The sequence below is a fragment of the Sturnus vulgaris genome, chromosome W (assembly GCF_052056855.1).
Source record: "Sturnus vulgaris isolate bStuVul1 chromosome W, bStuVul1.hap1, whole genome shotgun sequence".
NCBI classification, from domain to species: Eukaryota; Metazoa; Chordata; class Aves; order Passeriformes; family Sturnidae; genus Sturnus; species Sturnus vulgaris.
Genome location: NC_142282.1, coordinates 38,433,368 through 38,458,233, shown reverse-complemented (window position 1 = coordinate 38,458,233; position 24,866 = coordinate 38,433,368). Strand labels below are relative to the sequence as shown.

The 24,866-nt window shown below is 45.7% G+C and overlaps 1 protein-coding gene across 1 annotated transcript in view; it reads left to right on the top strand.

Annotated features, from left to right (window-relative positions):
• The window catches only part of LOC148220136 (transitional endoplasmic reticulum ATPase), a 40,508-nt gene extending 15,876 nt beyond the window's left edge, over nt 1-24,632 (top strand). Inside the window, exons 8-17 of the mRNA XM_088155473.1 lie at nt 812-945; nt 1,212-1,347; nt 2,989-3,101; nt 3,660-3,824; nt 3,935-4,057; nt 14,086-14,298; nt 19,615-19,923; nt 22,157-22,312; nt 22,655-22,809; nt 24,196-24,632. Of these exons, the coding sequence (XP_088011599.1) occupies nt 812-945; nt 1,212-1,347; nt 2,989-3,101; nt 3,660-3,824; nt 3,935-4,057; nt 14,086-14,298; nt 19,615-19,923; nt 22,157-22,312; nt 22,655-22,809; nt 24,196-24,301 (1,610 nt within the window). The 3' untranslated portion in view covers nt 24,302-24,632. The remainder of the gene's footprint in view (nt 1-811; nt 946-1,211; nt 1,348-2,988; nt 3,102-3,659; nt 3,825-3,934; nt 4,058-14,085; nt 14,299-19,614; nt 19,924-22,156; nt 22,313-22,654; nt 22,810-24,195) is intronic.
• The last annotated feature ends 234 nt before the right edge of the window (nt 24,633-24,866 follow it).

The window sequence follows — 24,866 nt, the reverse complement described above, 5'->3', positions numbered from 1 at the left end:
GGAGATGGAGTTTGGGGTGTTTGTTTTTTTTTTTGGTGGTGGCTTGTTGTTTTTGGTTGGTTGGTTGGTTAGTTGGTGCATGAGTCAATACAGACAGGCAGCCAGGGCAATCACAAACCCATGGCTAAAACATAGAGTAAATTTTTTTCCATTACCTCGCCAACCAAGGGATCCCTAAAGCAATACCTGGACAGGGGCATACAAGTAGAGACATGGGCACTGTTAGTTCATGCCAGAGGGTCACTGGCTACTGTTCACACAGGCTTATCAAGGGTTATTTCCAGCTGCAAGGTCACTTGAGCACTCACCAGTGTTTTGCTTTTTAACCCATTCCCCCCAACAGTTGGGATTTTTTTTAAACTCATTTATAAAATCTTATAGAGGTAAATGTATACCTGTGTAATGCATGCTATAGACAGCTTTGGTATCTTACAGCTTTTTCTTTCCCTACCCTGATAATTTATCACCATATAATTTGATTACTTCCCTTATGGGCATTAACTGTATGTGGTGACACATTATAGAGAAGCTCACCAAGTGTGAAATAGGGTAAGGGAAGAGGCAGCTAATGGTAGCTCATTGGCTAGTGTTGCATTCTGTTAGAGTAAACTGAAAACACTGAAATGATGATAGTAAGTAATTCAGCATGCTGGTCTTGCCTGTTCAGATACAAATTTAATGAACTTGGTTGATAGTATTTGCTTTGGCTTGAAGTATAGATACATGTGAACCTTGTACTAAAAAAAATTAAGCTGCATGTTTTTGGGGCTAGATGCCTCTCTTCTGGGTGCCACAGTTGCTATTTTTTTAGGTCCTGAGATCATGAGCAAGCTGGCTGGTGAGTCTGAGAGCAACCTGAGGAAAGCCTTTGAAGAAGCAGAGAAGAATGCTCCTGCCATCATCTTCATTGATGAATTGGATGCCATTGCTCCTAAAAGAGAGAAGGTAAAGAAAGCCTTTAGAAGGTAGAAGAGTACATCCTTTTTGGTAGCAGCTGGCATGAGTCTCTACATTTGACTACAGGGTAAAGCAGTATTTAACTTAATGCTTGAAAGGAGTTGGATGTCAGAATTTGGGTATCAGAAGAATCTGATGTAGTTCACAATGTTTCTTAACAGCTCATGTCTGTTATATCTGTCTGCTTTGGTGCAGTACTAGCTCCTGTGCTGTTTTAGAACTTTTGGCCTAATTATTACTTTCTCTCTCCACAGACTCATGGAGAGGTGGAACGTCGCATTGTTTCTCAGCTGCTGACTCTTATGGATGGACTGAAACAGAGAGCACATGTGATCGTTATGGCAGCCACCAACAGACCTAACAGCATTGACCCAGCTCTCAGGCGATTTGGTAGCCATGATTGCTATCTCTTTTTTTGTGCATCTGATACTTTGTTATGGACTGTGCTTCAGGGGCCTTGGAAGGACTGAGTAGAAATTAATATTAAACATCTTATGTATTTGTCCTGGTTTAGGGCAAATTTGGGAGGAAACCTCTGAATGGGGTCTCTCTAGGAAACAGATTCAAGCAATCCCTCCTCCAACTGGTTTGGGGAAATATTTCCTTGGAGAGAAGTAGTAAAAAAGCCTGTTTATTGAACAGGCAAAGCACTTTCCAGCACAAAAATGAACAATACTAAACAGCAAAACCTCTCGCTGCTCCAAAGAGATGACAAATTCAGAAAAGTCAATTTCGTGGATTGCAGCCTGTCTCTGTTCTCAGTCCCTCCGGCACTGGGAAATGCTGCAGCACAGGCCAGGCCTGGTGACCCACAGGTGTGAGCTCCCGGTGCTCCTCTGGGTTTTCAGTCCAGAGCAGGTTCTAACAATTCCAAGAAAAAGAAAAAAAAAAAACACAGTCCAGGGAGCTTCTTTGCCTCAGCTAGCCAGAAAAACTAACCAAAAGCAAAGGAGAGCTCTCTCCTGATGTCCACTGCAGACAACACAGTCTGTGTGAAGTATGCTGGGGAGCAAGTGCTGTCTGATAACAAACTCTGAACCTCTTCTCTCCCCCTTCACTCCTGGAACCAGTCTTAAAGCTGCAGAACTCACTATTCAATACCAGCAGAACAGATGATTGGGGATAGAAGCATCATAAAGTCACCCCAAGACAGTGTTATATAATCTTCTCTCCAGCTACTTGTTTGAAATTAATTTCTAGATTTCAGCCTTTGGTATAATCTTTTGTGCTTTATTAGATTAGAACTTGTAGAAATAATGAAATACTTAGAGAGTAGCACATTTTTTTTTACTGCATCGATTAGGTGAGGCTATTTCAGGACTAAATGCTTAAGGGGTTGTTCGTGCCTCAGGTTGCAGGAGGCTCTGAATTGTCCCATTTATCTTTTATTGATGAGAAATCTGGTAGCTTCTGAGATTCAGGTTTTCAAAACTTTGCAGTGTAAATGAATCTGTTGTATGATCAGTTGGTAAAGTCAAATTTGCAGGAAAAATGGCCTCTTAAATGTCTAGTAAGGCATTTGAATGCACAGCCATAGCTAGAAGAAAAAGATAGATGTATGTGCCCTAGTTAGTACTGCAGTAATACATGAGTTTCCTTCCTCCCCAGATAATGGGGCAGTTCATGTTTTTCACCACTTGGATACTGCTGTGAAAGTTCTGAAAATGTAATCTCTCAGTATTTGTCGACACAAAGGTAGGAATAAAAAAAGTGTCCCATGGTGTGTTGGTTAGGATAGTATATTTTCCTATAAATGAGGCTTGGACAAAAACAAAAATCCTCTGTGTTTATATAATCCTGAACTCTACTTAATGCAGTACTCTCACTTTCCCTAAATGGCTATAAGCCTTTCTGCATTTTCTGATCTGACTCTGCTACTGTGCTGATTGATGCTGCAGAGAAACCCAAAGCTCTGGCATTTTCTGAAATTGTTTGTGTCTTGTCATCATGTTCCTGTATCAGAGGAAGGCAGCAACTGCAGCTCCTTTAGTTTGCAGAATCAGCAACTCAATGTGTGCTTGTACTCCCCAGGTCGTTTTGACAGAGAGGTAGATATTGGTATCCCAGATGCCACCGGGCGCCTGGAGATCCTGCAGATTCACACAAAAAATATGAAACTAGCTGATGATGTGGATCTGGAACAGGTGAGTAGCATGCTATTAGGAAAGCTTGTATCTGCTCATTTAGGACAGTGTGAAACTGGGCAAATATGTGATCTCTAAGCTTCCTTCTAACTACATTACCAGTGACCAAAAATCCTTACTTGCTAGTTAAGAATACTGTGACTAAGTGAAGCAAATATGTATCAGTCCAGTCTGGAAGTGCCTTGCCACTGTCCTGTGTTTGTTTGCTGTGGCATTCTCTTTAAAAATAAAGCAAGCCTCAAACAGCACTCACAGAGCTGGCTGAACATTGTGTTAATACTGGGTGGATCTAATCTCTGTCCTGAATGAAGAACTGCAGTCGTCAGGGTTATCTTTCTGCACACTATCTATTCCAGTTGCAACTTTGTTCTCAAGTAGGAGGTGGAACAGCAGCATCTTTTGCTGCTAAATGTGATAGCACTTATCTTGAATTTGCAGCAAAGCACTAATGTTTCTATCCTTCAGAGTTTTGTTGCACCTCTGAATGAGGGACTTGAGCATGCATTGCCCTTGCAAAGTGCTTGTATTCCTGAGTCATAGTCAATGATCTGCTTTCAGGTGGCAAATGAAACCCATGGCCATGTTGGTGCTGACTTGGCTGCTCTTTGCTCAGAAGCTGCTCTTCAGGCTATCAGAAAGAAGATGGATCTCATAGACCTAGAAGATGAAACCATCGATGCTGAAGTGATGAATTCGCTGGCTGTGACCATGGATGACTTCAGGGTAATGCAGGAGTGCCTTTCTTTCTTTTGTGGGCAATGTCTAATTGCATATCTGAAGCAAGTGAACATAAAATGTTAGAATTGATATAATGCTGTTTCTTCTAATGACAGTGGGCTCTGAGCCAGAGCAACCCTTCTGCTCTTAGGGAGACTGTGGTGGAGGTGCCACAAGTTACCTGGGAAGATATTGGTGGTCTAGAAGATGTAAAGAGAGAACTCCAGGAACTTGTACAGGTAAGGGTTTCCAACAGATTTTTACCTAGTCAGCTTGAAAAATAATAATTGTCATGGTTTAAGAATGGTATTCCCCAATTTAGTGTTCCCACTGAAACACTCCAAACCACATGCTGCTCACTCACTCCCCCATCCTCTGTGGCAGGATGGAGAGTAGAATTGGAGGCACAAAAGGTAAAGATCACGGGTTAAGATAAGAACAATTTACTGGAAACAGCAATGAGATAAGAAAATGAACAGTATTAATAACAGTGTACAGGACAGGTGAATGATTCACACGTGAGTGCTCACCATATGGAACATGACGTTATCCCTGACTGCTTGCTTCACGCTACCCGACTGAAAGGGACCCCCTTCCCTCTGCCCCCTGCATGACATGAGGTGGTACCCTGTCCTGGCTGGAACCAGGACAATAATAAAATTCAGAACCTCTGCACATTCCTGTTTGGGCTGTGACCAGTGTAAATTCAAAGTTTATATGGTATTTTCATGTAATGGACTGAAAATATCACGCTGTTCCATCTCAGAGAATCTGGGGAGAGGGAGGTGCTGGGAAGCAGCATCAGGCTTTCCTGAACTGAGTCTACAGGGACGTCTTGGGTGAGTGTTGTGCTACATGCAGGAACAGCAGCAGTTCTGCTTCTCTTAAGTGGAGACTAGCAATAGCACTGCTGCCAAGAATCCTGTTATGTGATGGCTTTAATATGCTAGAAAGTAGATGAAGATACTCATGCAGAGAGCCTCTGAATTTTGACTTTATAGAGGTGTTAGCATAGAGGTGAGAAGTAATTGCAAAGCCTTCTATGAAAGGAGAAGCTGGAACAAAGTCATGAACAGTCTGTGGAATTGAGGTGGTTTGGTTTTGATACATCCCTGCTTTTAGTTGCACTGTAGAAACAGCCTGTCTCTGAATAAAAGAATCTACTTTTCAGTCTAACTTCTGGCATTAAAATCATCACCTATCTCTGATTGTGTTGGAAGGATAAATGCACACATCAGACATCTTGACTGTCTTTGGAGGGCAGAGAAAATAGGTAATGAGCTAGCTGTTCTCACTTGCTTTTGCAGGGCAGACTGAAGTTGGGTTTAAATGTGCTGGAAAACTACCTGAACTGGTACTTAGTTTCTAGGCTTTACAATTTAGCTGTGATGCTTTTCAAACCACTGCCCATTTAAAAACACCAGTGGCACTGAGTATGCAGACTCTTGTGTTTAACCCACCAGAAATCAAAATTATTTGGGTTGGAAAGGACCTCAAAGATCATTCCAAACCCCCCAGCCATGGTGTCGTGGGTTGACCCTGGCAAAATGCCAGGCACCCACCAAAGCTGCTCTCTCACTCTCCTCGGCAGCTGGCCAGAGGAGAGAAAATTATACAAAGGGTTCATGAGTTGAGATAAGGACTGGGAGAAATCACTCATCAAATACCATTGTGGGCAAAATAGGCTCTAATTAGAGTATGAATTTAATTTGCTACTAACAAAATCAGAGCAGGACAATGAGAAGTAAAATGAACCCTTAAAAAAACACCTTCCCCCCACCCCTCCCTCCTTTCCAGCTCTACCTCCTACCCCAGCAGTGCAAGGAGACAGGGAATGGGGGTTTTGGTCAGTCCATTACCCGTGGTTTCTTCCACTGTTCACAGAGAGGAGTTGTTCCCTTGCTGCTCTGTTGGGTCCCTGGCCATGGGAGACAGTTCTCCATGAACTTCTCCAATGTGAGTCCATCTCACGAGCAACAGCTAAATGTGAACTGCTGTAATGTGAGTCCATCCCATGGACAACAGTCCTCCTCAAACTGCTACAGTGTCAATCACTCTTCCATGGGGTGCAGTCCTCCAAGGACAGGCTGCTCCAGCAAGGGCTCCTCTCTCCACAGGCCTCCCACAGGGTCACAGCCTCCTCTCAGGCCTCCACCTGCTCTGGCATGGTTGTCCTCCACAGGCTGCAGGTGGATCTCTGCATCCCCATTGATCTCCATGGGCTGCAGTGGGACAACCTGCTTCACCATGGTCTTCACCCATGGGATGTAAAGGAATCTCAGCTCTGGTGCTTGGAGCATCTCCTCCTTCTCCACTGACCTTGATGTCTCCATAGTTTTTCTTCTCACATATTCTCACCCCACTCTTCTCTGGGTGCAATTACAGCTGCACAATAACTTTTCTCTCTTCCTAAATATGTTATCATGGAGGTGTTACCACTATTTCTAATTGGGCCAGCCTTGACCAGTGGTGTGTCTGTCTTTGGAGCTGCCAGGGATTGGCTCTTCCAGGCATGGAGGATGCTTCTAGCAGCTTCTCACAGAAGCTACCCCTGTAGCCCCCTTGCTACCAAAACCAGTCCATGCAAACCCAATACACGTGGACAGGGACACCTTCCACTCGACCAGGCTGCTCAGAGCCCCATCTAGCCTGGCCTTGGGTACTTCCAGGGATGGAACATCCACAGCTTTTCTGGGCAACATATGCCAGTGCCTCACCACCCTCACAGTAAAGAATGTCTTCCTAATATCTAATCTAAACCTACCCTCCTTCAATTTGAAGCAATTCCCCCTTGTCTTATCACTACATGTACTTGTAAAAAGTCCCTCTCTGGCTTTCTTTGCACCCTTTAGGTACAGGAAGGCTGCTCTAAGATCTCCCCAGAGCCTTTCCCAGGCTGAACAGCCCCAGCTCTCTCAGCCTGTCTTCATAGGAGAGGCGCTCCAGCCCTCTGATTAGCTCCTCACTGGGCTTGCATCAGCAGGTCTACATCCTTATTTTGAGGGCTCTAGAACTGGATGCAGTACTCCAAGTGAGGACTCACAAGAACAGAGCGGGGGGCAGAGTCACAGAACGGTTGTGGTTGGAAGAGACTGCGGTGGATCATCTGGTCCAACACCCCTGCTCAAGCAGGGTTATCCCAGAGCAGATGGCACAGAATTGCATCCAGAAAGTTCTTGAATACCTCCAGTGAGGGAGACTCTACAACCTCTCTGGGCAATCTGTTCCAGTGCTCAGTCACCTGCACAGTAAAGAAGTTCTTCCTCATGTTCAGGTGGAACTTCCTCTGCATCAGTTTCTGCCCATTGCCTCTCATCCTATTGCTTGGCACCACCAAGAAGAGCCTGGTCTGTCCTCTTGATGATCCTCTCTTCAGATACAGATACACATTGATGAGGTCCCCTCTCAGTTGTTTCTTCTTAAGGCTGAACAGGCCCAGCTCCTTCAGCCTTCCCTCATAAGAGTGATTCTTCAATCCCTTATTCATCTTTGTCACCCTCCACTGGACCTGCTCCAATAGCTCCGTGTCTCTCATGTACTGAGTAGCCCAGAATAGGACACAGCATTCCAGATGCAGCCTCACCAGGGCTGAGTAGAAGGGCAGGACCACCTCCCTTGACCTTCTGGCAATGCTCTTCTTAATGCACCCCAGGATCCCATTTGCCTTCTTGGCCACAAGGGCACTGCTGGCTCATGGACAGCTTGTTGTCCACCAGGACCCCCAGGTCCTTCTCTGCAGAGCTGCTTTCCAGCAGGTCACCCCCAGCCTGTACCGGTGCCTGAGGTTCTTCCCCAGGTGCAGGCCCCTGCATTTGCTTTTGTTGAACTTCAGACAGTTCTTCTCTGTCCATCTCTCCAAACTGTTGAGGTCCTTCTTAGTGCCTGTACAGCACTCTGGGGTATTGGCCACTCCTCCCAGCTTTGTGTTGTCAGTGAACTTGCTGAGGAGGCATCTACCTCTTCATCCGAGTTATTGGTGAACAAGTTAAACAATACTGGGCCCAGTATTGAACCTTGGAGGATACCACTAGTGACAGGCCTCCAACTAGGCCCTGTGCCACTGATTACAACCCTCTGGGATCTGCCATTTAGCCAGTTCTCAACGCACCTCTGTCCACTTGTCCAGTCCACTTTCTGAGTTTGCCTATGAGGATGCTGTGAGAGAGTACCAAAAGCCTTGCTGAAGTCCAGGTAGGCAATATCCACTGCTCTCCCCTCATCCATCCATGTACCTGTTTCATCGTAGAAGGAAATCAGGTCGGTCAAGCATGATTTCCTTTTAGTGAATCCATGCTGACTACTCCTAATCACCTTCTTGTCATCCATGTGGATAGAGATGGCCTCCAGAATGAGGAACTCCATCACCTTTCCAGGGACTGAGGTGAGGCTGACTGGCTGGTAGCTCCCTTGGTCCTCTTGCTTGCCCTTTGTGAAGACTGGGGTGACATTTCTTTTCTTCCAGTCCTCAGGCACCTCTCCTGATCACCACAACCTTTCAAAGATGATCGTGAGCAGCCTCACTCTGGTGTCCATCAGCTCTCTCAGCGCTTGTGGATGCATCCCATCAGGGCCCATAGACTTGTGGATGTCATGTTTGTTTAGGTGTTCTCTGACCCAACCCTCCTTGACCAAGCGAAGGTCTTCCTTTCAACATTCCTTTATCCTGGTCTCCTGTGTCAGAGATCCCTGAGGTCTGGTCTTGTCAGTGAAGTCTGATGCAAAGAAAGTGTTTAGTAACTCTGCCTTCTCTGCATCCTCTGTCACCAGGGTCCCCTCTCCATTTACTAATGGTCCCACATTATCCTTAGTTTTCCTTCTGTTACTGATGTATTTGAAGCAGCCCTTCTTGTTGTCCTTGACATTATTGGCCAGATTTAATTCCAGGTGGTCCTTGGCCTTCCTTGTCTTATTTCTACTTACTCTGATAACCTCTTTATATTCAGTCCAAGTGGCCTGATCCTGCTTTCATCTCCTGTGTGTTTCCTGCTTTTGCTTGGGTCCCCTTTGCCCGATTTCTTGCTCATTGGGATGTACCATTCTTGAGCTGGGAGGATATTGACCAAGTCTCTTGGACTCCTCTTCCCTGCAGGACTTATTCCCATGGGATTCTTCCAAGAAGATCTCTGAAGAGGCTAAAGTTAGCTCTTCTAGAATACATGGTTACAATCTTACTTGCTGCCCTGCTTCCTCCTCGCATGATACTTAACTTGTCAATCTCATGGTCACTACAGCCAAGGCTGCCCCCCAACCTTTACATCTCCAAAAAGGCCTTCCCTGTTTGTTAGTATGAGGTCAAAGCAGCACATCATTCTCTCACCAAAAATTTGGTAAAATAAAATACTCCTTAACACCAACGTAGCATTAAGAAGCAGGCATTCTTTATTTGGCTGGATGCACAAGGGGATAGCTCCTCCTAAAGTTGTGCACGATGAGTACAGGAACGTTTCTGTTTATATACTGTATTTTACATACGTGTTCATTGATTGTCCCAGAATAAACATACATATGATAATAATTTCCCTGAAATCATTAACATATTTTCCTTCCCCTTTATGCATGTGTTCTTTTGTCCTAGGGATCTCTTTGGTAGTCCCTAGTGATTGGGGACCCCAATGTAACACCTGACCTGGTTGAGTTGGCAGGGCACCGGGACTGGTGAACTTCCAGTTCTTCTTCTTACACAATGGGCATTGTGCAGTTCCATAGGCCAGTGGGTTTTGGAGAACAAGCATTGTGTTAGCTCAGCAGGTGTAGACAATTTTTCATCTGGTAACATTCCCTCCTTTGAGGCTTGTGAAGCTTGTCTTTTCAAGCCTTCATAAGCCTCACTTTGATTTTTAATAATATCATTTAAGTTCCTTGCATTGCATTAGTAATCATGTTTTTTTATGCAGCTTAAAGCAAACATCATAATCACAATTATTACTATGATCACAATTATGCTTTGCAAAAGTGAGGCAAACCAACCACTCAGAGAAAATCCAAATCCTTTAAATATTTTATTTGTCCAGTTACTTTCTAATTTTGTCCGTAATTTTCTGCTAGATGCAGCAACTGATTTTATCCTCTCTATCTGATCATCCAATTTAGCAGTAACATTCAGAATGCACACACGACAAATATTGTTTAAATTCAAGTATCCGCGTTCATGTTGTAGCAATAGATCTAAAGCCAATCTGTTTTGTAAGGACATTCTAGTCGTGCCTTGCAATTGGTCATTTATTTCAGCAAACCCCAATTGAGTTGTATTTGCTAAAGCTTCCATTTGCAGAGTCAAATTATGTATAGCTAGTCTGTTCCTAAAGGCAAATGTTTGAGGAGTAAGGATGGATTTTTATATCCATCCCACTATAGTTTTCATATACTTCTCATACATGTTCCCAGATTTTTGTCAAATTGCTGACTAAAGTTCCCCACAGAACTGGATTTTCTGCAAAGGTTGGTATTGGTAAACAAGCTGTTATAGAAGTTACATTCTGTAATCTGACTTTAGGACCATATTCCCCTTCCAAGAATTTAAGACCATAGTTTCTGTTATTATTATAAGTATGCAATTATTTATTATCTTCATCTAGGTCCAATAAATAGTATCCCCCTAGAAAATCATATTCTATACCTAAAACGATAGGATTTATATGAGAAACCTCCAAGGTGTTAGTCTTGTTTCTGCTGTGTTTAATGTGTGGTTGCTGGTTTTACCCACATGTGATGAAGCCAGAGTTTGATTCCTTTTACCTTAAGTGCAGTGTAGGTTACCAGGAGGACTTGATACGGTCCCTTCCCCTTCTTCTAGATTGATCCAAAATTCCTGGTTCTGATACACACTGTATCTCCTGGTCAGAAAGGATGTACAGGCTAGTCTAGTCCCAATGATCTGTTGACAATGATGTACCTTTTAAGACTTAAGAGTTAGTTCCAGTGCTATTAAATATTAATTTCAGCAAAATTTTTGAGACTTCCCTTGCCTTGTTGATGCAACGTGGGAAAGCTTCTGGCCATCCAGAAGAAGTATCTACCAATACCAAAATGTACCAGTCCCCATTCTGCCTGGGCAGTTCTTTAAAATCAATTTGTCAATAATCACCTAGTGAATTCCCATTTTACTATCTCGCGGTGGCCTTTTTCCTTTCTTGGGATTATTTTGCAAAACAAATCACACATTTTTCAGCATCTAATCTATTATTTTGTGTCATCTTTGTGCTTACTATGTTCCTTGATAAACTAGTTACCATATTCTCTATTTCCTAATGTGTTTCCTGATGTTTTAGTTCTGTTATCTTGTATATTAATTGTGGAGGTACAATTACCTGCCCACATGAGGTTACCAATCACCTGCTGGGATTTCCCATAGCTTCTAATGATGGGGCTAACTGCCTGTCCTGATTACTATCATTTGTTTATTGTTTCAAGACAAGTTTTTGCTAGGTATTAGTACAAGGATACCTTTTTCAGCAAACTCTTTAGTTGTTTTGTCACCTAATGGATTCCCTGTATTAACTGGGGAGTTTCCAAACCATGGTTTTTACAAGGGCATCATGGCCACTTTTGAGTTTTGCACACTCTGTAGTAGTTGAGTAATTTCTTCTTTGTACTTAATAGGAAACCTCTGTGCTGATAACAATCTCCTTTCCTTCCATATGGTTTCATGGGTGTGTATTATTCCAAAAACATATTTTAAATCAGTCCATCTGTTTACTCTTTCAGTGATTTCTTGCACTCGTTGTAAAGTCATTACTTTTGCTTTTTGTGCTGATGTGTTAAAGGTAAAACCTGGACTTCTATTGTCTGGGTTGAGGTTCCCACTGCATACCCAGCTGCCCGTTTTCCGTTTTGTACCATGCTGCTCCCACCAGTGTATAGGTGCAGTTCCTGATCCTGGATGGGATTGCTCTTGAGATCCAGTCTGCCAGAACACACTTGTCCAATAGTTATCAGGCAGTCATGGTACAAAGGTCTCTGGGCTTCTTCTGAAGCCTGGAGAAACATGGCTGGGTTTAAAGTAGTCATTATCTTAAGTAGCTCAACATTGTCCTGCTCCAATAGGGCAACCTGGTATTTCAGCATCCTTCTGGCAATATCCAATGTCCTCCTTTTTGTTCCAAACCAGCTATTACCATGTGGAGTAAATACCAGCTTTTGTGTTTCTTTGCAGCTACTACTGCTCTCAGGTATCTGGGTCATCCTTTACTCACATTGTCCAATTGTTTGGACAGGCTGCTTCTATGACCCCCAAATGCTGCACCAGTCCCCCTAGTGCCAGGTGCATCCTTTCATGCCCAATTAACTCAAATGGTTTGGTTCAAATGTTAGAGTCATAGTGCGGGGGGTTGTCATTAAAGGTTTTTTTAGGGCTTCAAAGGCCCTCTGACTCTCAGGAGTTCATACTAAGTATTTTTCAGTGGAGTATCATACAAGGGTTTTGCCAGTACCCCATAATTGTCAATCTAAAACCAACACCATCAAGCCATACCTAAGAAGGCTTATAGTCCTCTGCTCTGGCGCCTGACAAACGGCTTCTTTTTAGCTGCTTCCCAAGCTTCTTTTTTCCTTCAAGATCTCAAAACTAAGATATATTACTTCTTTGCTTGAAGCCTTACCCAGCTCCTCCTTGGCTTGGAGGGCACTAAATCTGTTTGTTAATAGCAAGTCTTCAGGAGGAACAGGAGCATTTCTCCTTGTACAGAGTGGTTAGTTTCCAGCCTTCTTTTGTTTTTGGATTTCTTGAGACATGTTGCAGAGCCTGCATGCATCTCTGATGTAGAAGGGGGCTAAAACTCCTGAGTCTGTAGGGTCTCTGAGAATATCCTATCTCTTTCTTATCTTCATGAATGCTATGCAGTCTGCTTGCTTCCTCACATAACTCCTTGACCTGGTGACATAGCTCCTTGACAGGGACACACCTTCTGCAGAGGAGATGACTCGGCCCCAGCTTCTCAGGCATCAGGCACTCCTTACAACCACAGGCCTGCAGAGCTACATCTACTGTCAGGTCTGTCACTGGTGCAGCAACTCCAACAGCCACTGGGGAACAAGCTCTACAGTGTGTCATCACCATAACGTTGGGAGCTTACACTAGTAAGACTGGGAAAGAAGGGGCTTCCTTTGCCCCTTGGTGTTAACTGCTACTCCTATTTGCTGCTCTCTGGTACTGCTACTGTGTTGGCCCTCCTATGGAGAGGAGCCCTTCCTTGTCAACTGCAGTGCAAACTGCTGCGCCCCACCTTGGCTGACATGCCATGTCCCGTTTGCCCCCTCTGTTTGCTGTGCTCCTGGTGTCTCATGCTCCCTGGGGGCTCCTGCACCTGAGCTGCTTACCGCTGTGAGTGACAGACTGAGCTTAAATCAGCTGCTGTCACTCCTGGTCCTGCCCATGCTGAGTCAGCTGCTCTTGTTCAAGATTCATATGGGTCTTGACGCTCTCCTGGGGTTGCCCTACCTTTAGAAACTCACTGTTTGTTGCAATCTCCTGCTCTGCTGCAGGATGTGCCTGCACAAGAGCTGTTTGCTCCCTCAACCTGCTAGCCATGCTTTGATGCAGCCCAGCACAGTTGGTTTCTGGGCTGCGAGTGCAGATTTCCAGCTCCATGTTGAGCTTCTCGTCAACCACCTCCCCCAAGTCTTTCTTGGCAGGGCTGCTTTCAATGCATTCTCTGCTCAGCCTGTACTTGTGCTTAGGATCGTCCTGACCCAGGTGCAGGACCTTGCACTTGGCCTTGTTGAACTTCATGAGGTTTGCACAGACCCACCTCAAGCCTGTCCAGCTCCCTCTGGATGCCATTCCTTCCCTCCAGTGTGTTGACCGTACCACACAGCTCCATGTCATTGGCAAATGTGCTGAGGGTGCACTCAATCCCACTGTCCATGTCACTGACACAGATAGTAAATAGTGCTACTCCTAACACTGACCCCTGAGAACACCACTTTTCACTGATCTTCACTTGGACATCAAGCTGTTGACTGCAATTCTTTGAGTGTGACCATCCAGCCAATTCCTTATCCACTGAGTGGTCCACCCATGAAATCCCAATCTTTCTAGTTTAGAGCCCAGGATGTCATGCAGGACACTGTCAAATGCTTTGCACAAGTCATCTCAGATAGTGCTTCTGGTAGGAGCAGAAACAAAACTGGTCTAGTGGAAGGTGCCCCTGCCTATGGATTAGATGTTTTTTGAAGGTCCCTTCCAACCCAGACAATTATGTGATTCTAAGATATAGTCCTGTTCTGGCTTATATTGAGGTTTTTATTTGTTTGTTTTGTTGTCTTTCAGTATCCTGTGGAACACCCAGACAAATTCCTCAAATTTGGCATGACCCCATCAAAAGGGGTTCTGTTCTATGGGCCACCTGGTTGTGGTAAGACACTCCTGGCCAAAGCCATTGCTAATGAATGCCAGGCAAACTTCATTTCCATCAAGGGGCCGGAATTGCTCACCATGTGGTTTGGTGAGTCTGAAGCCAATGTGCGTGAGATCTTTGACAAAGTAAGTGTTTCTTCTACTCCTTGTGCTATGTTTGTGCTGAGGTACTCCCAAACCCTTTACTGCACCCGTCTTACTGGCCTGGTTCTTGTTTGTGTGTTTTGTTTTCCCTGCTTGCACTGAGAGCAGAGGCTGCTTTTCTGATGTTAGGGTATGAATTCTCTTTGGCAATTGAAGCCTCCGGCTGATCCTAGCCCAGCTATTAGGGTTGGTAGCTTTACTGAACTCGGTGATTTTATGCAGAAAGAAAATCTGACCCGATTGTTCGGGAACTAAAAAGCTTTAATAATAGAAAACAACAAACAGCAAGCCGAACAGTTTGTACTGAATGAACTGGGAAAGGTGGTACAGGGAGGCTTGTTCCATGCACGAGGACAATGGCCAAAAGCAAGTGTTAGGGCATGGCAGGGGTATTGATAAACTTGGAGGAGGAATTAGGGCGGAGTTTAGGGAGAGTATCCAATAGGGAAGGGCAAGTAGGAATATTAAAATTATTGCAGCCAAAAGGAACCAATGACAACAAGGGAAGCAGAGAACTTTCTGGCAATGATCAACATATGAAACTGGAGGATTCTAGGGGTGATTTTTTACTCCCTCCTACTGTAAAGGGTTCTCCCACGGCATTAAGCCATGATCATCTGCATTTTTATTGGAGTTACCTCCAACAGGCAATATAGCTATTTAGATGGTTTTCTCCTACTGGAATTTGTATCTGTTGTTACAGGATTATAAATGCCCCAGTGTCTTAGCAGTGAGGCTAGCATTAGGACGGCATAGATATTCTCTGCATCCCTGAAAACTTATTTCAACACCTCATTAGCCATCACCTTCTAAAGCATTTTAAAGCATGTTATGGGTTCTTCTTTTTCTGCAGTTGGACTAAATGATCATTGTAGGTCACTTCAAACTGAAATTATTCTAGTCTAGTCTAGTCCTGCAATATATATGGCTTGCAAAGGAGCTCACTTCCACTGCCCAGTTTCCCTGTAGATAGTGAGACCTCCTGTCCCAGGAGGTTATCTGCATTGATTATCTTGGGAATCCTCACTCCTGTGAGCAGTTGGAAAGAGAGTGAGAGAGAAAAATTTAGGTTGAGAGGGAACCTCAGAGGCTATCTGGTCCAGCTCTTTGTCCAGAGCAGGGAGGTAGCTTGGAAATTCAATCAGATTGCTCAGGGCTGTCTTGGTTTGAAAGACAGGTGTCTGCCAAGGAAGGCAGGAACTTCCCCTGGAATGGAAAATATGACCCCCTTCCCTCTGAATTACTATAACTTTGAAATTAAGGGGCTCTCAGCCAAAGATATGGGAAAAAGAATAACAGTTCTTTACTAGTATGTATATGTATAACAAGGCAAACAAACAACAATGGCAGCAACAACAAACAAAACCAGAAACCCAGTAACAGCTTTCTCTCGGCTGTCCAGCACTTTCCCCTTTTGGTGTAGTTATGGTCACAGTCGGCAGGGGAGCTGTTGACTCCCGGTTGGGCAAGGCAGGTGCAATGATTCACTCGCGGCTGCAGGAAGCGCTGTGGCACGAGCTCACGTGGGTAATGGCGGGCACAGTCGGCAGAAGAGATAGAAAAGGGGCTTCCTTTACAAACTCACGCGGGGGCAGTCGGTCCCAGTGCCCCTCCGGATAGCGAAATGAGCTGTAGCAGGAACCTCGAAAGCAGCAGGCTGGAACGGGAGAAGCAAGCAGACCCGGGGTATCAAACGAAATGTATCAGAAACTCCGCAGCTGTAGAAGGAGCCGCGGGGTGTCCAGGTAGGCACAGTGCTGGCTTACAGTGTAGCGAAAATCCCAGAGCAGTGGCAGAAAAACGGCGGGGCTGGACAGTGGCAGCTGGGCTCCAGCCGGGAGAGGCTCCCTCAGAGGGGGAGGGGCTCAGCGTCCCAGGTTTTCCCCTGAGGCACCCGAGTAGATGGTGAGGGTCCTTTCCAGTGAGGTAGGGCGTTAATAAGGTCTCAGTGCAACGGCCACTCATACAAGCAAAAGCCTCGCTTACGGTACGAGAGAACAGTAACAGGCTGGACTCCGCAGTGGCAGCGATAGGAGCAGCTCGATTGTTCCCGCTGATCCTGAGAGAGAGGGAAAGGAGCTGAGCCCAGCCCCTCACTCCCAGGCCAAAATCTTGGCTATCTCTTCCATTCCAAAGAGAAAATCCCTCAGGTAAGAGTAGCCAGCTGCACCCTTCCCCCCTCCTCCTCCCAGCCACATCTTTTGTCTCTCTTAACTATCAGTAGTTATTGTCTCTTAGCAACAAATGGGACAACATTCCATGAGAGAAAGGGAAAAAAAAAAAAAAAAAAAAAAAGGAAAAATCCTAACCTCCAACAACAAGGGCCTTGTGTTCTGAACATGTGCTAAAGATGGAGAATCCCTGACGTCTCTGGGCCCTGTGCTAGTGTTTGAGCTCTCACATTGTGAAGATTTCCCCCCCCTTATTTATAACTGGAATTTTCTTTGCAGCCATTTGTGTCTCTGGTCTTTCATCCTTTTGCTGTGCATTTTGAAGAAGGATATAGCTCCCTTTTCCCCATAACTCTACATATTAGGTACCTGAAGACAGATTGGATTTCTCCCTTCCATTTGATATTTCTTACCTACTGATACTCAAGTGCCTAAATGTCTCAGTTTGAGACAAGTTTAGGAGGAAACATCCCAAAAGGACCGTCTCATCAGAAGAAGGCAGGTTTTGGCAGTCCCTCCCTGTAGTGGGTTGACCGCTGGCCAAACGCCAGTGCATTCACAAAAATCATGTACTCATCTTCCTCTGCTATAATTGGAGCAGAGGAGGGGGAAATAACAGTTAAACTAAAGCTCATGGGGTTGAGATAAGGATTAGGAGAAAATGTTTTAGGGGCAAAATAGGCTCAAAATTTTAAAGGGTATAAAGAAAACTTTATTAACAGAACTAAAAGAAGAATGATAAGAACTAAATAAAACTTTAGAACACTTTTCTCCCCCCAGCCCCTCTTTCCTTCTCACTGTCAACGTAAAGAGACAAAACCTCTGATTATCAGTTTACCACTTTTAAAAATAATCTTTCTTCAGTTCATTTAAGGATAGGAGTCTCTTTTGCCATGCCACAAGAAACAGTTTCCTCGTGGTTTTAAGTTCACGGTTAAACAGTCTGCTTGGTAATAACTTGTTTGCTTCGTGGAAGTCCCTCCCATCGACTTACAGTTTTTCCCACAACTGCTCTTGAGGGCCATTTTGGCTACTGGGGTATAATTTTAAGGATGAGCTGTTCTACTATAGAAGCAAAAGTTCTATCTCTGCTTTCAGAAACAGAAGAAAACTTTTACTTTCAAAGGTTCTCTCTCTGTTCAAGTCAGATCACAGCTTCTTTCAACATCTATATTTTCTAGTTCTCTTCTGAGTTGCGGATGAACACTGCATCCTCCCATGTGTTTTATGAATTACAGGGAAATTGTCTGGTGTATTGTATTATATTCTCACCTCGGTTTGCAAAAGGTTTTCAGCTCTAACACCGGAGCATCTCCTTCTTTCTTCTGGGATTCTGCCCCTCCTTCTTCACTGACCTTGGTATCTCCCTGTTGTTTTCTTCACTTGCCTTCCTTCATCTTTCCTTTTCTCTGACTCAGGAGAAGATTGGCATTTGTAGGTTTTATCTGTTCTCAAGTGGAATTTTACAGCACTAAAAAGGTTAATCTCGTCCGGGCCCTGCATCAGGGAATTGCGTGTTCTGCCTCTTGCTGCTGGTCATGTGATCTTCCCCAACACTGCACAAGCCGTGCTGGCTGCTGTTTTCTGTCCTTTTGTTTGCAGTGTGGCAGATTAGAAGCAGACACGCATGCAAAGTCTCTTGCTGGCTGGGCTAGAATGGTGGCAACCACTCTGGCCGTATGGCTGTTTTCCGGCCCCAGCTGCTCTCAATTCCAGCCGCGGGGCCACTTCCTGTGCAGACTGTAGAGCTGCTCACTGGTCTCAGCCTCACGGTGCCCCGTGGCGCCGGAACAGCCCCCGGCAGAATGGCTTGGCGGCTTGCGGCTGGAACAGGGCCTGGCCCGATGATTATGGGCGGAGCTCAGCAGCTGCAGGATTTCAGCTGCTGCTCCGCGGCCTGGGCTTCCCCTCTCGCCTAGCAGCTTGGCGCACAGGCCCAGCCCATCCTTACTGGGAAGATGGGGGGATAGGGGAGAGGGCCTCCACTCTTTTGCAGAAAGCAAGAAATAAGATAACTTTTTGCAGTTCCTCCTTTCTTAAATATGGTATTCATAGGGGCAGTTCTAGCTTCTCTAATTGGCTAATTGGTGTATCAATTCTCAAAGCCAGCCAGCGATTGGTTTTGCCAGGCATGGTGGAAGCTGTAATGTTCTTTACAGAGAGAATTACTTCCATGCCGGATGTATTTTTCCTTAACTAAAACCAATCTATTTCAAACCACCACACTCCCCCACCACTGAAACGAAAGGAGTTTCTTGGAGGAAAGTGAAAGAAACTGTTTATTTAACACACACACACACACACAGTGCACGCAGGCACGGGAAAAAAGTAATAATGTTAAATATTAAAACCTTCTCACTGCAGAGAAAGCTGGTGGATTCAGAGTTCTTTCTGTAGTTGTGGCTTGGCTCCTCCCGAGGTCCCAAGCTGGAATGTGGCGTCCCGGGGCCTCCCCACCGGCTCCCGGCAATGGTCTGTTCTTGGACCAGAGCAAAGCTGAACAGTTCCAGAAGAAGCCACAGAAGTCACCGGAAAAGCTGTATGCAGTCCGGGGAAAGCTTCTTGCCTCAGCTAACAAAAAAGAAGCTATCTAAAAGCAAAGATGTACTCCCTCTTCGTGCTACACAGCACAGCTGAGAGAACATGGTGGAGGATGTGTGTTTGAACACATACCGCTGAAAGAATTCCCCCCTCTTCCCTTCCCCTCTCAGACCCAGCTGAAAGTTACAGAACCCATTCCTGGGCATAAAGCAGACGATAGGGGATACAGTATCATAAAGTCACCCCAAGACACTAAAGAACCAGTTGATGTCCCCAGATCCTGGAGGGAGATCTGGTCCAGGCAAATTTGCTCCAGCTTTTCCTCTAGGCATTGGAGTTACCACCCTTCTACCTGGATCACAGTGCTCTTAGCTTTGAGGAAATGCAGCTTGTTTTTCAGGAGAATTTAATTGAGTGTGTGGCAGGAGACTTCCATAAAAGCTCCTCCAAGCTGTCCTTGTGGCAGCAGAGCTCTGGTGTACTCCTCTAAGCTGCTTTAAATGTAAGGTAGGCTTAGTATGAAGTCAGTGTGCTCCTTGCCTAGTGGTATTAACATGGAGTAATTGTTCCCATTTGCTTTTTGCAGGCTCGCCAAGCAGCCCCATGTGTGCTCTTCTTTGATGAGCTGGACTCCATCGCCAAGGCCCGAGGTGGGAATATCGGTGATGGCGGTGGTGCTGCAGATCGTGTCATCAACCAGATTCTGACTGAGATGGACGGCATGTCCACCAAGAAAAACGTCTTCATCATTGGTGCCACCAACAGGCCAGACATCATTGATCCAGCCATCCTGCGCCCCGGCCGCCTGGATCAGCTCATCTACATCCCCCTGCCTGATGAGAAGTCACGGGTTGCAATTCTTAAGGCCAATCTGAGGAAATCACCAGTTGCCAAGGTAGGATCTGTGCTTTGACTGTCTGGCTTTGGTTTGCTGTAAGCTGCACATGCTCCTCACAAGCTGGGGATAGAGCAGAGGGCTGATGACTGCTCTATGCAATCCAGAGCTGGGAAACCTTCAGTCCCTGAAGGATGGAAGTGAAGAAGTAGGGGGAGGCTTGAGCTCTGAGAATAGGTATTAATGAAGGTAGGTGTTGATATGTAAGCACAGTAGGTCTTTGTCACATGGTGGAGTTCTGCCCACAGTGTGGGAACAGGAAAGCCTGTTATGGCAAGATGGAAAAGATTCTTGTACTCTGAAAGAAAAGTAAATGTAGAAAACAGGTGAGAAATGGAAACTGAAGAGGAACTATTGAAGTTAATTGTTGCTGAACTGAATTGTTGCAAGAGCTATGTTCCTTGCATAGAGAGCAGGAAATAATGAAACTGATAGTTAATCAGAGGAAAACAGATGTCAAGTGAGAGCTCAAGCTATTTTATGCCAAGCTTACCTTTTTAGGTGCTGTTGGGAAGGAAAGCTTCAAAGGAGGTTGAAGTACTACTCCCTCAGTTGAAGGGAAGGAGCAGAAGGTTGGTTGTCTTGGTCTGCCTGTGTGTCATTCCTATTTCTAATCTGACAGTGTTTCATTTGACTCTTAATGCTAAGACAAGAGTAAATCATATCCTAAATCCACAAGACAACCTGCCTCTTCTTGAGGGTAAACAATGCAGAGGCATTTTTCCCCTTTATTCCACTCTCGTGATACCCCACCTGGAGCACTGTGTCCAGCTCTGTGGCCCCCAGCATAGGAAGGACATGGACCTGTTGGAGCGAGTCCAGAGGAGGCTACGAAAATACTCAGGGGGCTGGAGCTCCTCTGCTATGAAGACAGGCTGAAAGACCTAAGGCTGTTCAGCCTGGAGAAGAGAAGGATCTGGAGAGACTTCATTGCAGCCTTCCAATACCTAAAGGGGGGGCTTACAGGAAAGATGGGGAGGGATTCTTTGTCAGGGTGTGTAGTGATGGGGCAAGGGTGAATGGCTTCAAACTGAGAGGGCAGGGTTAGATGGGATAATAGGAAGAAATTTTTTACTGTCAGGGTGGTGAAGCCCTGGCACAGGTTGCCCAGAGAAGTTGTAGATGCCCCATCCCTGGAAGTGTCTAAGGCCAGACTGGATAGGGCTCTGAGCAGCCTGGTCTAGTGGAAGGTGTCGCCACCTGTCCTGGTTTGAAAAGACAGGTATGTGCTAGGGAAGAGCAGGGCCTTCCCTCGAAATGGAGCTAATAAACCCCTCCCTCTAAATTAGTATAATTTTGGAATTAAGGGGCTCTCAGGCAAAGATATGGGGATAGGAATAACAGTTCTTTACTAGTATATCTAACAAGACAAAGCAACAACTATGAAATTAAAAACAAACAGAACAGTAACCCAGTTACAGTCCTCAGCCGCAGGCACCCTTCCCTGTCGTGCAATTACCGGTGGTGGGCAGGGCAGGTCCCGCGCAGCTGCAAGGGCGCTGGGGGTAATGGCGGTAGTGTCCCAGGTGGGAAAAGGATGGAGGGGAGACTTTTTTCTCACGGTGTCAGTCCCGGTGCTCAGCAGGGTGCTTGGAAATAGCAGGCTGAAGTGAGAAGGTAGCAGTGCGGGGTCCGACAGCAGAAAAAAGTGGCTCCCGGCGTTGAGATGGCGGGTGGGTGGTGGGTAGCAGCGGCAGTCGTCCTCCTCCAACTCCACAAGCAAAATGGGTCGAGCCAGTGCCTCCCCCTCTCTTTTTCTTGCTTTTGATCTCTCGGTTTTCCCCCCCCTTTTCTCCCCCCTTCCCCATGTCACTAGCCATCAGTGATCAGGTTTTTTAGCATGACAATGGGGAAAATTCCACAGAGAGGAAAGGGAAAAAACCAACCCCCAACACTACCCATGGCAGGAGCGTGGGAACTGCATGATCTTTGACGTCCCTTCCAACCCAAACCATTCTGTGATTTACAGCTGCGTCCCAGGGTCTTGCTTGGTGTGTGAGGAGTATGGCCTGCCTTTATATGTGGTTAACTTTTCCCAAAACCAAGAATCTTAACAGCTCATCTTTTCAAAATTGGCCAAAGTTGAGGCAGCACCTTTATACCATGAGATCTAAAGACACTTTTTTGTCACCTGAGGATGTAAGGTATAAAGGACAGGCCTCTCTTGGGGATTGTTTTTTGTTTCTTTTGTTTTGTTGTTTTTGTTGTTTTGTTTGGGTTGTTTTTCCATTAGGACGTTGACCTGGATTTCCTAGCTAAGATGACCAATGGCTTTTCGGGGGCTGACCTGACAGAAATTTGTCAGCGTGCCTGCAAACTGGCCATCCGCGAATCCATTGAGAGTGAGATCAGGCGAGAACGTGAGAGGCAGACAAACCCTTCTGCCATGGTGAGTGGGATACTCCAGCTTTCCTCACTTATGACACAAGCAGCCCACCTCTGCCTGTGGGTGAGGCAGGATGCATTCCTCTTCATAATCTTCGGTTGGGGATGAGTAGGGTCTCAGCAGAGAGCATGGAATGGGAGCATGAGGCCCTCCTGGGGTACCTCACTGTCAGCATTGCTCAGAAGCCCAGCCCCTGCTGCAGCCCTGATTTAGTCTGCCACAGTGTCCCTCTCCAGTTCCAGCTTTGGTGGGTGTTGGAGCCTCCTGATCTAGTGGGAGGCTGTGGGTGGCTGTTGGGCCACAGCTTGGACATGCAGCTCACCTGGTCCCTCTGTCCTGCTGCAGGAGGTGGAGGAGGATGATCCGGTTCCCGAGATCCGCAGGGATCACTTTGAGGAGGCCATGCGCTTTGCTCGCCGCTCTGTCAGTGACAATGACATAAGGAAATATGAGATGTTTGCACAGACCCTACAGCAGAGCCGTGGCTTTGGCAGCTTCAGGTAAACATGAGAAGGGCAGTGTGGCTCAGTTATCCCCAGAACAGAACATTGAGGCAGCTTTCTGCTGGATTCTGGGTAACAAATTCCCTCTTCCACTGCATTTTCCCCAGCATGTACAACAGCAAGCTGAGTGTGTGGCAGGTGTAGGCTGTGCTGCAGATTGGTTGTAGCTGCTCTGTTAGTACTCCTGAAGTCCAACAACCCTTTTTCCTTTAACACGAGTGTCTTGATTTAAGACAATTTAAGGGGGACACTCTAAAATTAGTTACCTCCCCTTATAGCTTTAAATAATCCCTTTCTACCAATAAGGAGAGACAAACACGAGTAGATATAAGTGAAAAAATAAAAGTTTACTAAAAAAAACAAAACAGCAACAGGCAAAAAATAACAGTGATAATCACTAGTTACAAAGTTGTTAAATCTCAGAGTCCCCAAGAAGAAAGAGAAACACAAAATGGCAGAGTAAACCCCCTGAAGATGGCACCCTCCACAGACGACCACGTGTGGGGAAACCAAATCCAAAATGGTTTAATCTCCACCGATAAATGCAGAGGAGGTCCTCCTAATTGTCCCATGGAATAATGACAAAATGGAGGAGAGTCCTCTTTCTGGGCCATGCATTTGAGAGAGAGAACAAAGGAATCAAAGTGGCAAACAAGCCTCCACAGTTCCAAAGCTCCCTCCCCTCCACCCCCCAAACGAACAACCGGAGCAGGGGAATACAAAACCTGGGAAAACTATTTCTGTCCAAAAAGAGTCAATGCTGCTGGGGAGCTGACACAGGCTCTCATGGTGGCTCAGCAGGCTTCCCTTCTCTCTCTCTCTGCCTCTTCTTTGGCCGGCTGGATCCAGCAAGTGTCTGCACTGCAGCCTCCAAGCTGCTGATGTTGGTGCTGCTGTCTCTGGTCCCTGTTTTGATTAATGGGAGAGAAAAAAAATGGACTTCTGAGCACCGAAGAATGGTGGCCCAACCCCAACTGGCAAAATTCACTCTGAAACAGTTTTTGATTGCTAAATGCAGCTTCTCATGTTGCTACTGTTGCTAGTAGAGGCAAGAGAGAGCTCTGCCTTCATGCCTCGACCTCAAAAAACCCAGGCATCCCCCAGCCCCACAGTTCCATTTCTGGCCACAGGGTCTTATAGAGATAGTAACCATCTTTGGGTACAGATAGATATGGAATACAATAACATTTTGGGTTACCCAGGACAAGTGATAGCCAGAAGTCGTATATGCCTTTTGCATGCTCTGCTGTGAGGTTTCATCCCATTCCTCCTGCCTGTCCTACTTGTCACTGGGGTTTGGCACAGAGGGAGGGGATGGTGCTGAGCTGTAAGGAGGCTTTTGAACAGCATCTCTTCTCTCCTGTCCTGCACTGCTGCATGCAGGTTCCCATCAGGCAACCAGGGCGGTGCTGGTCCGAGCCAAGGTACAGGAGGTGGCAGCGGGGGCAACGTGTACAGCGAAGACAACGACGACGATCTCTACGGTTAACTCTCAGCTTGGTGGACCAGCTCCACATCAGGCCACATTGTACAGCAAAAAAAAATCCAATGTTCAGTGGACTCTTAGCTTCGTCATTCTTAAGTCAGAACAGTGTACCTGCGCACCAAACTTTGTACAGGGAATATTTTCTGCAAACACAAATCCAGAGTGGTGTTCAGTTGGGAGGCAAACAGTGAATTAACAAAGAGGGGAACTGACTTAATTTCTGAGAAATTTCTGTTCTAGTTTATGTGGCAGAATCAGCAGCTTTAGTAAAGAATACAATGCTAGCCTGTATTAAAAAAATTCGACAAAAAGTAATAAAAATCCCACAACACTCCTTTGTGTGTGCCTGGTACAGTGTAGTTTGTGCTGTCCCTGTAAACCCCATGTCTTGTGTTATCTGAGGACTCCTCAGTCTGGTGGAGCCTATCTGTATGCATGCTTCCCTGGTGTGTTCAAGGTTGTTTTTCGTTGTTATGTCTCTTAGCCCAAGTTAACAGAAGAAATTGGTTTGGCAGTCTGTCTCTTCCCTGCTTCAATTTGGCAGGAAGCACCAACTAAGAGAGCCTGG